Source organism: Drosophila melanogaster, chromosome 3R, assembly GCF_000001215.4.
Source record: "Drosophila melanogaster chromosome 3R".
In the NCBI taxonomy this organism is placed as follows: domain Eukaryota; kingdom Metazoa; phylum Arthropoda; class Insecta; order Diptera; family Drosophilidae; genus Drosophila; species Drosophila melanogaster.
Window position 1 is genome coordinate 23,580,936 of NT_033777.3, and position 12,635 is coordinate 23,593,570.

At 43.2% G+C, this 12,635-nt stretch overlaps 2 protein-coding genes and 1 non-coding gene across 4 annotated transcripts, besides 1 other annotated feature; 1 reads left to right on the forward strand and 2 right to left on the reverse strand.

Annotated features, from left to right (window-relative positions):
* Positions 1 to 6,184: 6,184 nt before the first annotated feature.
* CG10182 (uncharacterized protein) lies at positions 6,185 to 8,884 on the reverse strand. The gene is made up of 9 exons (NM_142901.2): positions 8,589 to 8,884; positions 8,158 to 8,524; positions 8,033 to 8,106; positions 7,769 to 7,971; positions 7,590 to 7,702; positions 7,318 to 7,528; positions 7,078 to 7,259; positions 6,553 to 7,018; positions 6,185 to 6,484 (listed from the first exon to the last, which is right to left on the reverse strand). Exons 1-9 carry the CDS (start codon positions 8,857 to 8,859, stop codon positions 6,272 to 6,274), a joined length of 2,100 nt encoding a protein of 699 aa, NP_651158.1. The 5' UTR covers positions 8,860 to 8,884; the 3' UTR covers positions 6,185 to 6,271.
* Positions 7,950 to 12,216, forward strand: asRNA:CR46469 (antisense RNA:CR46469). 2 transcript variants are annotated; one of them, NR_167847.1, is made up of 3 exons: positions 7,950 to 9,536; positions 9,623 to 9,935; positions 10,053 to 12,216. The 2 variants fall into 2 exon arrangements; NR_167848.1 differs by having other exon boundaries at positions 8,024 to 9,015; positions 9,598 to 10,207; positions 10,759 to 12,216.
* CG33337 (uncharacterized protein) lies at positions 9,206 to 11,834 on the reverse strand (the record flags this gene model as incomplete). Its single annotated transcript, NM_206546.2, has 9 exons — positions 9,206 to 9,457; positions 9,519 to 9,984; positions 10,043 to 10,221; positions 10,292 to 10,502; positions 10,567 to 10,679; positions 10,753 to 10,955; positions 11,020 to 11,093; positions 11,147 to 11,504; positions 11,564 to 11,834. 9 exons carry the CDS (start codon positions 11,832 to 11,834, stop codon positions 9,206 to 9,208), a joined length of 2,127 nt encoding a protein of 708 aa, NP_996269.2.
* A 140-nt stretch (positions 12,217 to 12,356) lies between the features above and the next one.
* Positions 12,357 to 12,483: a mobile genetic element.
* Positions 12,484 to 12,635: the final 152 nt, after the last annotated feature.

The following is a 12,635-nucleotide window of genomic DNA, read 5'->3' on the forward strand; positions in this document are numbered from 1 at the left end:
CGCCATTTAAATGTCTGGGTTTGAATTGCTACACCGAGAGAAAAGGCCTTGGACTTCAAGTTATTTAAGGAATACTTGATTATTCAAAAGAAAATTAATGCAAAAGAAACTTAAACTGATTGAAAATATCTTTGGACTTGCATATATAACTGGTATTTGTATTTTAAGCGGAATTAGAATTAGCTCTCTTAGAATTTTAAAGTGTTACAACTTGCCACTTACCCAAATACACAAACTTAGCCATCATATGTTCGGGCTTGTCGGAAAAGTGGGCGTGGTCAGTTGGTACATGGCGCTGAATTGTTGGAGGGGCGGAGGTACAAATTTATTGCCAGCGATTGCGAAGCTGATAAATTTAGTTTGCACTCAACTGGGCGCGGTCATAGCCTCACAGCGATGGTGTTGGAAATTATGACGCGTCAATTGGATGGGGCAAACAGGACCGCCCAACCCCTGAACCGCTCAACCACCCAAACACCCAGTTCAGCAACCTCTTTTCAAGGAGGTGCGTGCGGAAGTGGCTGACTAAATTGCAGCAGGCTAAAACAACAATTGCTTTTGATTTAAGTTGCATTAAATTAGTTTCCACACGGGGCCTGATTAATGAGTGCAGCGAACTTTCTGACAGCGCCAGCTTGCCGCCAAGGAAGTGGGCGTGGCAGGAGAACCAGGTGGGGTCCTGCCGCAGACACTTAATCAAAAAGGCGGTGCTGAAAGATGGTGATCAGTGGGCACGTGGCAGATGGCGATTTATGACCACTATGGCTAGAGCTAAAAATTTAAATATATATATGAAAAGTTTTCCGCATTGATTTGGGGGAAATCAACTCGGATGGCTTGGATGGGATAAAAAGGTTAACACAATGTCCATGCATTGCCATGCATAATTTATTATGCCACTCCCGATGCCTGTTAAAGGCAAATCAAAATGCACTTTATTGCACAACGAATGAAATGAAATGCAGCAAAATAATATGCCATTGCCATCATTTTCTCGTCGATTGAAATGCAGAAACGAAATGGCTGGAAGAACTGTGGGTGGTCCTGTGGGTCGGCTGACCACTTTGGCTATTTGCATAATATTGATTCCTTTTTCCAGCCTCGAAGCCTCGAACCGTCGAACACGGGCCGTAATGTCATTTCAGCATCAGCATCCTTGACATGGACTATACAAATAAATTCTGCCCAACAAATTGGGTAAATGGATGCCGTTGCATCCCCGAACCCGGGGAGCATATGAAAGTCATGAGCCCCCACAATCAGCGCCGCACTTGAGCTTCCGGGCTGGAAATTATGCAAATTGAGGAGCAGGCTGATGAACTCCCGCCTCAACCAGCTTCCAATAGAAAAACGCATTTGACCGATGTTCGGTAATTAAGAGAGCCCGTTAGCCCGATGGCCAGTTGGCCTAGTCATTGAAGAACTGAACGATAAATGCTAAAATGAGAGCTGCCACGTTCAGAAGTTCCAGAGGAAGCAGAGGTGGAGGAGGGGCAGTGGGCCACTTCTAATGAGGTTTAGCTCTCGAACTGCCGGCAATCGGAATCGAGTGGGTTCGTCTTCGCACAGGTCACATATGGCAGCATGATCTTGCTGCATTGAGCCAACCCTATCAGCCACCCACACCCACCCTGCCGTTTAGGCCTGCACAACTGGTGACATTTGCATGCGAAACTGACTCGTTACGTTATGAATACCAGAGTTTCGAAAAGGCCAACAGCAGGTCAGCTGGAAACTGCAGTGAGTCTCCTATTTACGGCCCAAATTAGCGGTCGAGTGATGCACTTTGTGCCGTCTCCCTCGCTCTGACAAGCTCATTCCACTGACAAGGGAACCGAGCATGAGGCTCGCGGATATTAAGCCTTTGATTGATGGCCGCGAAATGTGGTAATAGTTTTCGCTGCAAATGCGGGGACGGGCCTAGGGGTCGTGCACAGTTTCAATTAGCCCGACACCCAATTGGGGGCGGAATTGCCTTGTTTTTCACTGGTGTGGCTGTGGGTGGGGTTATGGGCAGGGGCAGGGGCAGGGGCAGGGGCAGGGGTTGCCTGCACAAAGGCATCCACATAAAGTGGTTACAAGTATGCGGCAATTAGCATTTAACGAGCACCACATGCCAGCCACAAAGGCAGGACAAGGCAGTGTGTCCTCAGACACTGGGGGAGTCCTGTCGACATAATAATATACACACAACTACAAGTAGCACACCCCGTCAGCAACACGGACATCAGCTGGGGGGAAAAGGACAAAGTCATCGACAAAATACATGGGGCCCCGAGCCCCAGTCTTCTGGGCAGAAAAATAGAAACCTCTTTTGTTGTCCTAGTCAACAATTTGAACCCCTTCCAGCCACGCCCCCTGGCCAACGGCAACCAGCTGCCACCTCCAGGCTGCCTCCCACAAAAATCCTGATTACTTAACTAAATATGGCAGCTTATGGCGGGACACGGCCAGTGGCCAGTGGCACTAAACTCTCTGATTTACACGATTTGCATACGCTCAGCCAGAGGCGGAACATTCGAGCGCAGTGCGAGGCTTTAATTAGCATTCGCGGGGCTTTATCAGCCGGCAGCTGTCCACCTGACCCCTCGAATATCCAATGAAGGCCAGGACAATGGCGGCTGAAGGCTTAAAGTTTCATTAACAACACAAAGGCGGCTTTTCTCTGGGCACCAAAGCTAGACCGCACTTTTCAGTAAGCGGGAATTTCGTATATAGTGACCCGATTATGCAAGTTTCAACGCCAGTCATGCTATTATCTTTAAAAAATTAATGACTTAATGTTGCATGTAATCTAAGTGCTGCATTTTAAACTAGACTTTCAAGAAACTGTACATTGCCCTTATTTAAAAGAGTTTTTGGTGGCACACAAGTCAAAAGTGCTGAACATTAGCTGTAGTTATAATGCAAATGCTTTACAACCAAGGCTAATACTCAATCTGTATCTAAGCAGCTATGTATACTAGTAAATTAGAAAGTGTAAACCACAAACACGGCTAATTAAGTTTTTCCTGCCCCGAAATAAAACTTTCCTTTGTGACCCACTTGGAGCCCATTTCTTAGCCGAGTTCATTAGCATGTCGCGTCTTCAATAATAACTCAGGGCAAAGACAGGCCAAGGCCCTGGAATCTATAGTCTTATCAGTGTTCCCTTATCTGGGATACATAAATTCCAGGCTCGACTTGGCGTCGGCAAAGTTTCTCGGGTTGTTGTTTCATGAGGAGTAGGAGGATGAGATGCAAACCTCCGGTGGAAGGTGGTGGGGCGCTAATTAAGACACGCAAAGTGCGGCTCTAAGACAAATGGTTCCGTGGCACGTAAGCGGCGCGTCAATCTTGGCCAAGGGCTATGGGTTGTGGGCCATGGGTCGGGTGTCCCGATCCCCAAACGCCGCCCGCAGGCTCAGACCTTTTCTCAGACTTTGGACATGTTTTGTTCTCGAAAAGTTTGGCAGCAAACTCCCCGACCGCCGATTTGACGCCTCGTAAAAAATGTCAATGAAGTGATTTATAAAAGCGGCGCTAAGCAAATATGCTAATGCTTCTCTGTTAATGAAAGTTTTTAGTCCGACAATTGTACTGCCTCGGTCATCGAGGGTCAGCGGCACATTAGCAAGTCTATAATCTTGGCTCGAGCATAATGTCTTCATTTTTTCCCCGATTCGGTTTTGCGTGCCTGGAGTTGCACATTACGTTTTAATGCCATATTTTATGCTGGCAAAATTTACATAAATTTATTGTGTTTGTGTGGGTACTAATCAAATCAAAAGAGTGACGGGCCTTCGCTTCTCTCTTTTCTCTGAATTACTAAGCAGACATGCAAACTTCTCCAGAGGTTTTGACTCAAGCCAAAGTCACTGTCTCCCTCCCACACGCATACACTTACGTCAATACACTCATTCCCATAGCAGTCATGAGCAAAATAATAGAAGTAAAAATGAAAAGATATTATAAATATAATGTTTTTTATAAAATTAGTATATGTCAAAAATCACTTCTAAATAGATTCTAAAGACTCGCATTTTAAATAATGCTGCATAAACAATATAAAGTTTTTTAAACACCCCACTACTATTATTTTGAGCATAGCTGTGTGTGCTTAGATGTGGTTAGAAAAATAGCAGGCCACATTGCGCATACGACGCGTTGCCTGTTGGCAAGGGGCCAACAAACCGAACAACAATGCAGTCTCAACAACAACAACGATGGCAACAACAATAACAATAACGAGAGTCCTGGCTCTGCGCGCTCCATTGTTGTCCTCCTTGGCTATATTGTATTTTTTCCTTCGCCCGAATAACGGAAGGCGTTCCAAGGAAGGCGCATGTATAATTAGAGCTATGAAGCATGTCCGGTGAAGTTTGGCATTTAAATGCGGCAACAGCAGCACCAGAGGTAGCCAGATCGCCATTTTGCCATTACCAACTTTGAAATTGGGCAGAGCCCCAAAGAGCCACCATTGTTGTTGCTGCCCAGATATATTTTATAATGCCACAAACATGCACGCCTCCCACATGCAAGTGTATGTGTGCTCTCCGTTTAGTTTACGTACTGCGCCTCTGCATGCAAACAGAACACGGAGTGCATGGAACAACCGGAGGATACCCCGTCCGGCCAGGAGAACCTAACCAAGCGAATCCCGAGCTTACCAAAGGAGTACAGACGGCGGAGGGCGGAACAGGAACTCTGTGTGCAACTTTATCTTTTGATTTATACAATAATAAACACAAATGTACACAAAAGTTCTTTGTACTTTGTTCTTTGCTCTGGCAAAGCGGCAGAATTTCGAAAGTTAAATCGGAAAATGTTTACATGAGCAGTTGACTCCTGCTAATTGGAAGTCCTGTCAAAAGCCACCTCTCTTCGGGGAGAGTCATTCTCGTAGCATATTACAACAGCTTATTTCGGAGACTTACGGCCGCCCAAATACCGACCTCCCTGTGGGTCAAAAGATACTGTCTGTCCATTAAGAGGGATGCACCGAAAACATCACCGAAAACAGCAGCGACACGAAAGCGGATCGATTTTCAATTGTGCCCCACTGGAGTCGGGATTCGGGGGCAATTCAATGAATCGTAAGTGGCCTGGACCTCCCACAGAAGTGTTCCCTAACCCATTAAATGCAAGCAACTGCAATCGAACACGCAACCCTTGGCGCAGTCACAAAACGTTAATGCAACTGAGCCGACGAAATGCAGTGTTGCCAACTTCTTAAGACTCTTTAAAAAAATCATAAAAATCAAATATGTTTTTGTATTTCTGTACTTTGAATTCATTTGAATTCAGTGTCATTTCCTTATAGTGTGTACTCAAAGCTTGTTAATGACATTTTTTTGGGTTACCATTACTTTTCAATAACATTTTCAGAATATTATTTTTTTATTATAAAAATAAAAAAAACTTATTTGACCAGTATGTTTGACCTATGTTTGAGGATTTGGGATCGCATCACTGTCACCGAAAAAAGGGTGTTAAGGCTCCATCTGACATGTTCCATATTCCACATGGGCCTCCATGTGCCGGCAGCGGTGTCAATGTGGTGCACATTAAGCTTAACGCCGCTTAAACGCGAGTACCGCCAAAATGCCACTTTAAGGCGCTGCCTGTAATGGCCGCCAACTCAGTCTCATTCGCGTTCTCATTCTCATTCGGTATTCGACGGGGGCGCCGCGTAATAATGTTAAATGTCAGGTGCATTGCAGCTGTCCCTGCCGCAATCGAAGTGGATGTGCAAGTGGAAGTGGAAATGGAAACGGGAGTCGAACCCGACCCGGGGTCGAAGCGCACCAGCAGGCACTAATTAAGTTGCCCGCCAGCCGCGTAACTGCCATAAAATATGCGCAGTGGGAATTCGAATTCGGATCCGGAGCCAGATCGCTTTGCCGGCCCAGGCCCAGAACCCTGACTTCAGTTGCAATTGGAGTTGAAGTTGCAACGGCAGTCGTACGTAGTTTATGGCATCGGGCTAAGCGAAGTCGACGCGAGTCAAGAAGTTCTCCATTTGTTTTCAGGCTTAAATTTACACGGGGCATGCAACCAGATAAGTGGCGGGGTGGGGTGGGGTCCTGGTGTGGGTCTAGCCCCATCAGTCGGAAGCGTAGGAGTCGTAGATAAATGTCTTACTCAGGCAGGAGCTGGCCAACCACTAACCGGCTTTAGGAAAATGAATTAAACAACCGTGTTGCTTGGTAAAAAAATAATGTTCATTTATTTACTTACATTAAAGATATAAATTACTTAGACTATTAGGAATGCAGGATCGTTGTTACAACTAATTTTCAGCAGGTGTTGGAGTCGTTACTTTGAGCTCCTCAAGGTTATTGTGTCCGTTGTCATCTATCTGGGATTTCTGTTTAACCAGAGGGGGAGTTTTTTGTTTTGGCCTCAGGAAGTAATCGAGACCACCAAAAGGCGCCTCAATTACCAAGTGCATCACATAAGCAAACAGCACGGCAAATCCAAATGTGGACCAGAAGTTGAGCATCTAAGAAAGATTATGGTTACAGTTTAAGGTATCCACTATTAGCCCAAAATGAACACTTGAACACTTACAATGGTGTAGTTCGAGAAATATGAATTGGTTCTCATACTTCTGATATTGATTTCCTGGAAGAACATGTGCCACATGTAGACGGAATAGGATAGTCTAGAGAGCGGTTGCCAAAGCGGGGAGGAGAGAAAACTATTGGCCAGTCCTCCGTATCCATTCATGCAGGCGAAGATCACCCAGCAGAGGGCCATGCACCAGCCGACACGAGTGAGCGTGTAGTAGGAAGCCTCCGCAAAGGTGGACAGATCTGGACCCGTCCACTTGGCGTAGGGGTAGAGGGCAAAGATCGAGGTGAAGATCATGGCCAGGCAAAGGATCCATCCTGACCACGCAACTACCTTGCTAAGCTGGAACTTCTTTCCCCTGTTCAAGTGCAGACTGTAGCCAAAGAGAAATCCTGTCAGCCAAGGCGTAGCATGGGTATGTGTAGCAAAATACAAATCCTTCTGTGCATCCATTGAAAAATTCCTAGACAAATATATATAGTTTGCAAACTGGGTTACCGAAATGAACCAAGATCTACATACTTAAGCACCAAGGAGTACTTGTTCACCATTATGGTGGCGAAGAGACAGCCGGAAAGTAAAACGATTAGGACAAAAATGCCTGCAGCTGCTTTCTTTCCCCACTTGTAGAGCGCGATCAGCATGATCGGCGATAGAATGAACAGCTGCATGTCCACCGACAGATACCAAGTATGACCCAGACACTGAAGTCCAAAGATTAGATATTACTTATGATTGAGATTAGCACAAATCAGGACCTACCTTTTCTTCGGTGTAGTTATTCACGAAGAGCAAAGTCCAATACCAACCATTTTCGCAATCCACTGTTCCCGAGTACCCACTGCCAAATCGAGGTCCGTCAGCTACGATGGGCATGAGTTTCAAATACATCACAATGGCTATCGCCAAAAGGGGAACTATGCGGATCAAGCGATGTAGGTACATCAAAGGCACGTTCAGTTTACCTTTGGTTCTGTGAATTTAATTCAATATCATCATAGTGTGTCGAAATCAAAGTAAAATAGTCATCGTACCTATCCATCATACGCAACGGAATGAGAGCCACTAATAGACCGCCGAGGACGAAAAACGAATCCACGGAGAAAAAGCCGTGCAGAATAAAACTGGCATAGGGTGTCTCCTCCCACTAAAAAAAAATAATTTATTTATTTTTAAATGAAATTTAAATTTAATTAAGTTTATATTTTCTTACCGATATGGCATGGAAAATGTTGATATTTGAGGCAAGAGCTGCCATAACATATTGATGGCAGAAGACAACCCACATGAGCGACAGGCACCTAATTCCATGAAGGCAATCAATCACATTTGGACTAGAGTTGACCTCTACAATGCGAAATAGAGCACGAGAGTTGACCCTGGCCGAAAACACCTTTACAATGGTGGGAAGCTGGTCTGGAAAGTTTACTAATTGTTGTGAAATTTGAATCGGATCGATAAGATTTTGTTTATTCACCCTGATTCTTTCCCAGACAGTAGTCCCACAAGGTAAACAAAGCCACTAAAGAGCCCATCACCGATAAGATCACTCTGTAATCAGAAGAATAAGCCGAAAGCTGATTAAAATATCTGCGCACTTACATCATAAAAATGGTGAGTCCGTCCCATGGTACACTTTCACTTGTTTGGCAACTGGATTCGCTGATACTCATTACCGAGCTGGGAATACTGACGTTAAGCAGTTGTTTCGTCACCATACCCATAAACGTGTTCATATAAGTTGCCGAGCAGGATGCCGGTAGGCAAGTGGCAGTTTTAAAATGGCCGATGATCGAACTCTGGACTCCCAGCGCCTGGGCAAGAGACACTGAAAGAAAACAGTACTTTCCCTGGATAGTTCTGCCCAGGCTGACTCCATGATTGATGTTGAGGCACTCGTCGAAGTTTCCCAGGTCGTACATGTTTCCCGTTAGTAGACCAGATGGTATTGAACCCCAGGAATCGAACACTGGCGTAATACAGATAATACGGCCATTAAATGAGAACTTGGTTTCGGTTCAAAGTTCACTTACTTTTCAGTGCCCAGTACTGGCCACTTTGAAGTCCAGTCGTAAGCGCAGTCAAATCGCTTAGACACAGCATATCCTCCTGACTTGGCACTCGGGTTTCCAGGGTGCTCAACTCCTCCACATCAAAATCCTTTACTTGACCAACAAAATCAAGGGCAAGTCCTTTGAGTTGGCTGACGCGTTGCAAATCTGACAGAACATCCTCGTCATTCAAGCGTCCGGCACTGATGAGGCCAAGACCGCAGAGGAAAACTACTCCGACTATGTTAACCATGCTGGCTTAACTCTTACTAATGATTTCTCACCGAACTTGGAACCCCTTTTATATACGAATTAAAATGAGATAAGCACCGTCTACGAACACCATCAGTGACATTAGTCATTTCTTAACAAGTTCAATGGAAAACGCCTGATAAGCTAATCTTTGCAGGTAACTTTAATCAATTCTTTTAAAACATAGTACCAATAGATACTTGGTAAGATTAAGCATACGAAATCTCTGTTATTTAAATCAACCTTATCGTACACGTGACAATAGCTTTAAATAAAGGTAAGGCACGCGGATTAAAGAGTCACATGGTTTTCGGAATTTGAATCAATAAAGATATTTATTGCTGATTTTATTGAGACTTTTCAGCGAGTTGGTCAGCACTTGAGTCATTACCTTCCAGTTCTCTTTGGTTGCTTAAGTCAACATCATGTCCATGGCCTTCGCCCACTCGGTCTGAGTTCGTCATCGGCTTATTCTCTGCTGGTGCTTTCTTTTTTGGGCGTAAAAGGCGGTCAAGTCCACCAATAGGCGCCTCAATTAGCAAGTACAGGAGATAGGAAAAAAGCACAGTGAATCCCATGGTTGACCAGAAATTAAGCATCTGAAAAATAATAATAAGATCAAAATAATCATTATCAATATGAAAATACCTGTTGACTTACCACTTGATAATTCGAAAAGTACGTATTTGTTCTAACAATTCGTTTGTTTATTTCCTGGATGAAACTGTGCCATATATAGATGGAATATGATAATTTGGAAATAGGTTGCCACAGCGGAGAGGAGAGAAAAGTATTGGCCATCCCGCCGTATCCTTGCATACAGGCAAAGACCACCCAACCAACTGCCATGGGCCAGCCCACACGGGTAAGGGTGTAATAAGATGACACTTCGAGGGTGGTCATTAGCCAAGGCTTTCCCGACTCAAGTTTCGGATAGAGTGCGAAGATCGAGGTAAAGAGCATAGCCAGGCAAAGAATCCATCCCGACCAGACCGCTATCCAGTTCATTTTAAACTTTCTTCCCTTATTCAAGAACACAAAGTAGCCATACAAGAATCCAATGAGCCACGGAGCAGCGTGAGTATGGGTGTAGAAATACGTTTTCTTTTGCAAGGAAAAGTCAAGACTGTGAAATATAAACAAGTTTTTCACTTTTCGGACATGACTATATTTTATTATCTTACCTCTTTATAGAATAGTGGTTGACCATCATGGTGGCAAACAGGCATCCAGATAGCAAAACTATTAGAACGCCGATAGCAGCAGCAGCCTTCTTGCCCCATTTATAAAGAGCAAATAGCAGGATAGGAGATATGAGGAAAAGCTGCATGTCCACCGCCAAATACCAGGTATGATCTAGGCACTAAAATATTCAGGTTTGGGATCATATAAGTCATCAAATAACTATAAATTAAACATCAGTTTCCACTTACCATATCATTTGCGAAGTTAACAACGAAAAGCAAGGTCATGTACCAAGTTTTTGCACATGATGCTTTCTTACTATATCCGCCCTTGAAAAGTGGCCCATCCCCCAAAACACCTGTAAGTTGTGTGTAGACCAGAATAGACATAGCCAGAATAGGAAAAATGCGGATGAAACGGCGTATATACATTCTTGGAACATTAATTTTGCCATTGTTTCTGAAAAATTATTGCAAATTCATAATAATTAAATTTTTTATTTCCAAGAGAGTTAAAAACGTACTTTTCCATTGTTCCCAGTGCATTTAATGAAACCAAGAAACCTCCGATAAAGAAAAATGAATCGACTGAAAAATTTCCCTCCAGAAAAAACATTGTGAAAGGCGTTTGAAGCCACTAGAAAAATAAAAGTAATTAAATTTTAAAAAATATATAAAATATTTATTTGAAAAAATGAAATTGTACTTACCGAAAGAAATCTAAATCGATTAATGTTTGGCGCAGAAAACACATTATCATACTGATGAATCCAAACCACCCAGAAAAGGGACATGCACCGAATTCCGTGAAGGCATTCAATTACATTCGGGTTCGATTGATTTACCACAATGCGGAAAAGTGCACAAGAGTTGGCCCTGGCTGAAAACAACTTGACAGCCGTGTGAAGTTGATCTGTGAGGTAAGGATACATTAATATAATTTTTAATATTTAGGTTGTGGTATTATAAACATTTACCCTGACTCTTGACCAAAAAGTAATCGTACAACGTAGCTATAGCCACGATTACGCCCATCAGTGACAGTATGACTCTGTAATCAGAAATGATTAGAAGGCACATCAATTAAAATTTCAACATTCTTACATTGTTAAAATCGTTAGTCCACTCCAGGGCTCGCTTTCAGCTGTTTGGCAAGAATCATCGCTGATACTCATGGCTGTACTGGGTATACTCACATTCAGTATCCTTTTTAAAATCGTATCCACAAACTTGTTCATGTGAGTGGCCGAACAGGAAGCCGGAAAGCATGTAGCCGTCTTAATTTTCAATATTCCGGCTAATGAACTCTCAACTCCCAATATTTTCGCGGGTGAAACGTCTAAAAAGCAGTATTTTCCACGTATGCTGTCCTTCTTGATATTGATGCACTCGTCGAAATTTCCCAAGTCATACACGTTACCGGTGAAAATACCAGATGGTATGCCTCCCCATGCGTCAATCACTGAATGTAAATCACTAATGATTTTCTTTCCAATCTCGCAATTTGAACTGTTAACTTACTTTTGAATGCCCAATATTGTCCACCTTGAAGAGCCGAGACAAGCTTAGTTAAGTCATTTAAGCACAGAAGATCCGCCTGTGTGGGCAATCGCGAGTCAAACAGGCTCAAATCATTTAGCGTTACATTTTGAAAGTAATCGGCAAACTCAATACCCAACGGTTTGAGCTTCCTCAGGCGCTGGTATTCTTCCAGGACACTTCTGTCCTCAGACTGTATGGCACCGATGAGCACCAGCCCACTAAGCAAAATAAAACTGAGAATTTTAACCATGCTAACTGAATCGCTATTAATGGTCACAGTCCAAATCGTGAGGGTTTATATACAAGCGATAAGTATTGAATACGATAAGGGCAAGGTTGATTTTTTAAGTGGAGACTCGAATATTACTACCCTGTTAACTTTGAAAACACGAACTTCAGTGTTTAGTTCACATGGTCCTAATCTTATTGTTAAGTTATGTTCATAGACACATTATGTGTCTTCCTGATTATACTGCCACTGATTTAACTTAGAATGGTTCTAGGTTTTTAAAGTTTGGATGCATCTTGCAACTGCTGGATATAACTATTGTCGCTAGGTGAAGCATGGAAAACGATTAATTCCGTTGAAGACACTATCAGCCGTATTATATTTAGAATTCGTTCAAAAAAGATTTCGGCGAAGGATCTCCAAGAGGATATCAGTCCTATAATCCCATTTTTGAGGTAACCAGGATATAACGATTCGAGCTGCTCTTTTAAAATACCCGTTACGCGTTAAGTATAGAGTATGCTTGATTCGAAGGTATCAATGGAAGGAAGCGTTTTGTAACTTTTAAAGTATAGATATTCTTGATCAGGAGCATTAGAAGATGCGATGTGCAAATGTCCGCCTGTATGAACGCCTCCATCTGAGGAACTATAAATCCAGAAAGTTGAGAAATAATTACCGCGCAATGGGGTTATTGTCTGATATCAGGTAATCGTCATATTGATTTACTATCAGGTTACAAGGTGTTGAAACCATTTGCTTAATACGGCGAACAAAAAGATAGTAAGTTAAGTAGACGAAGAGAAAAGCTTTAACTTCACG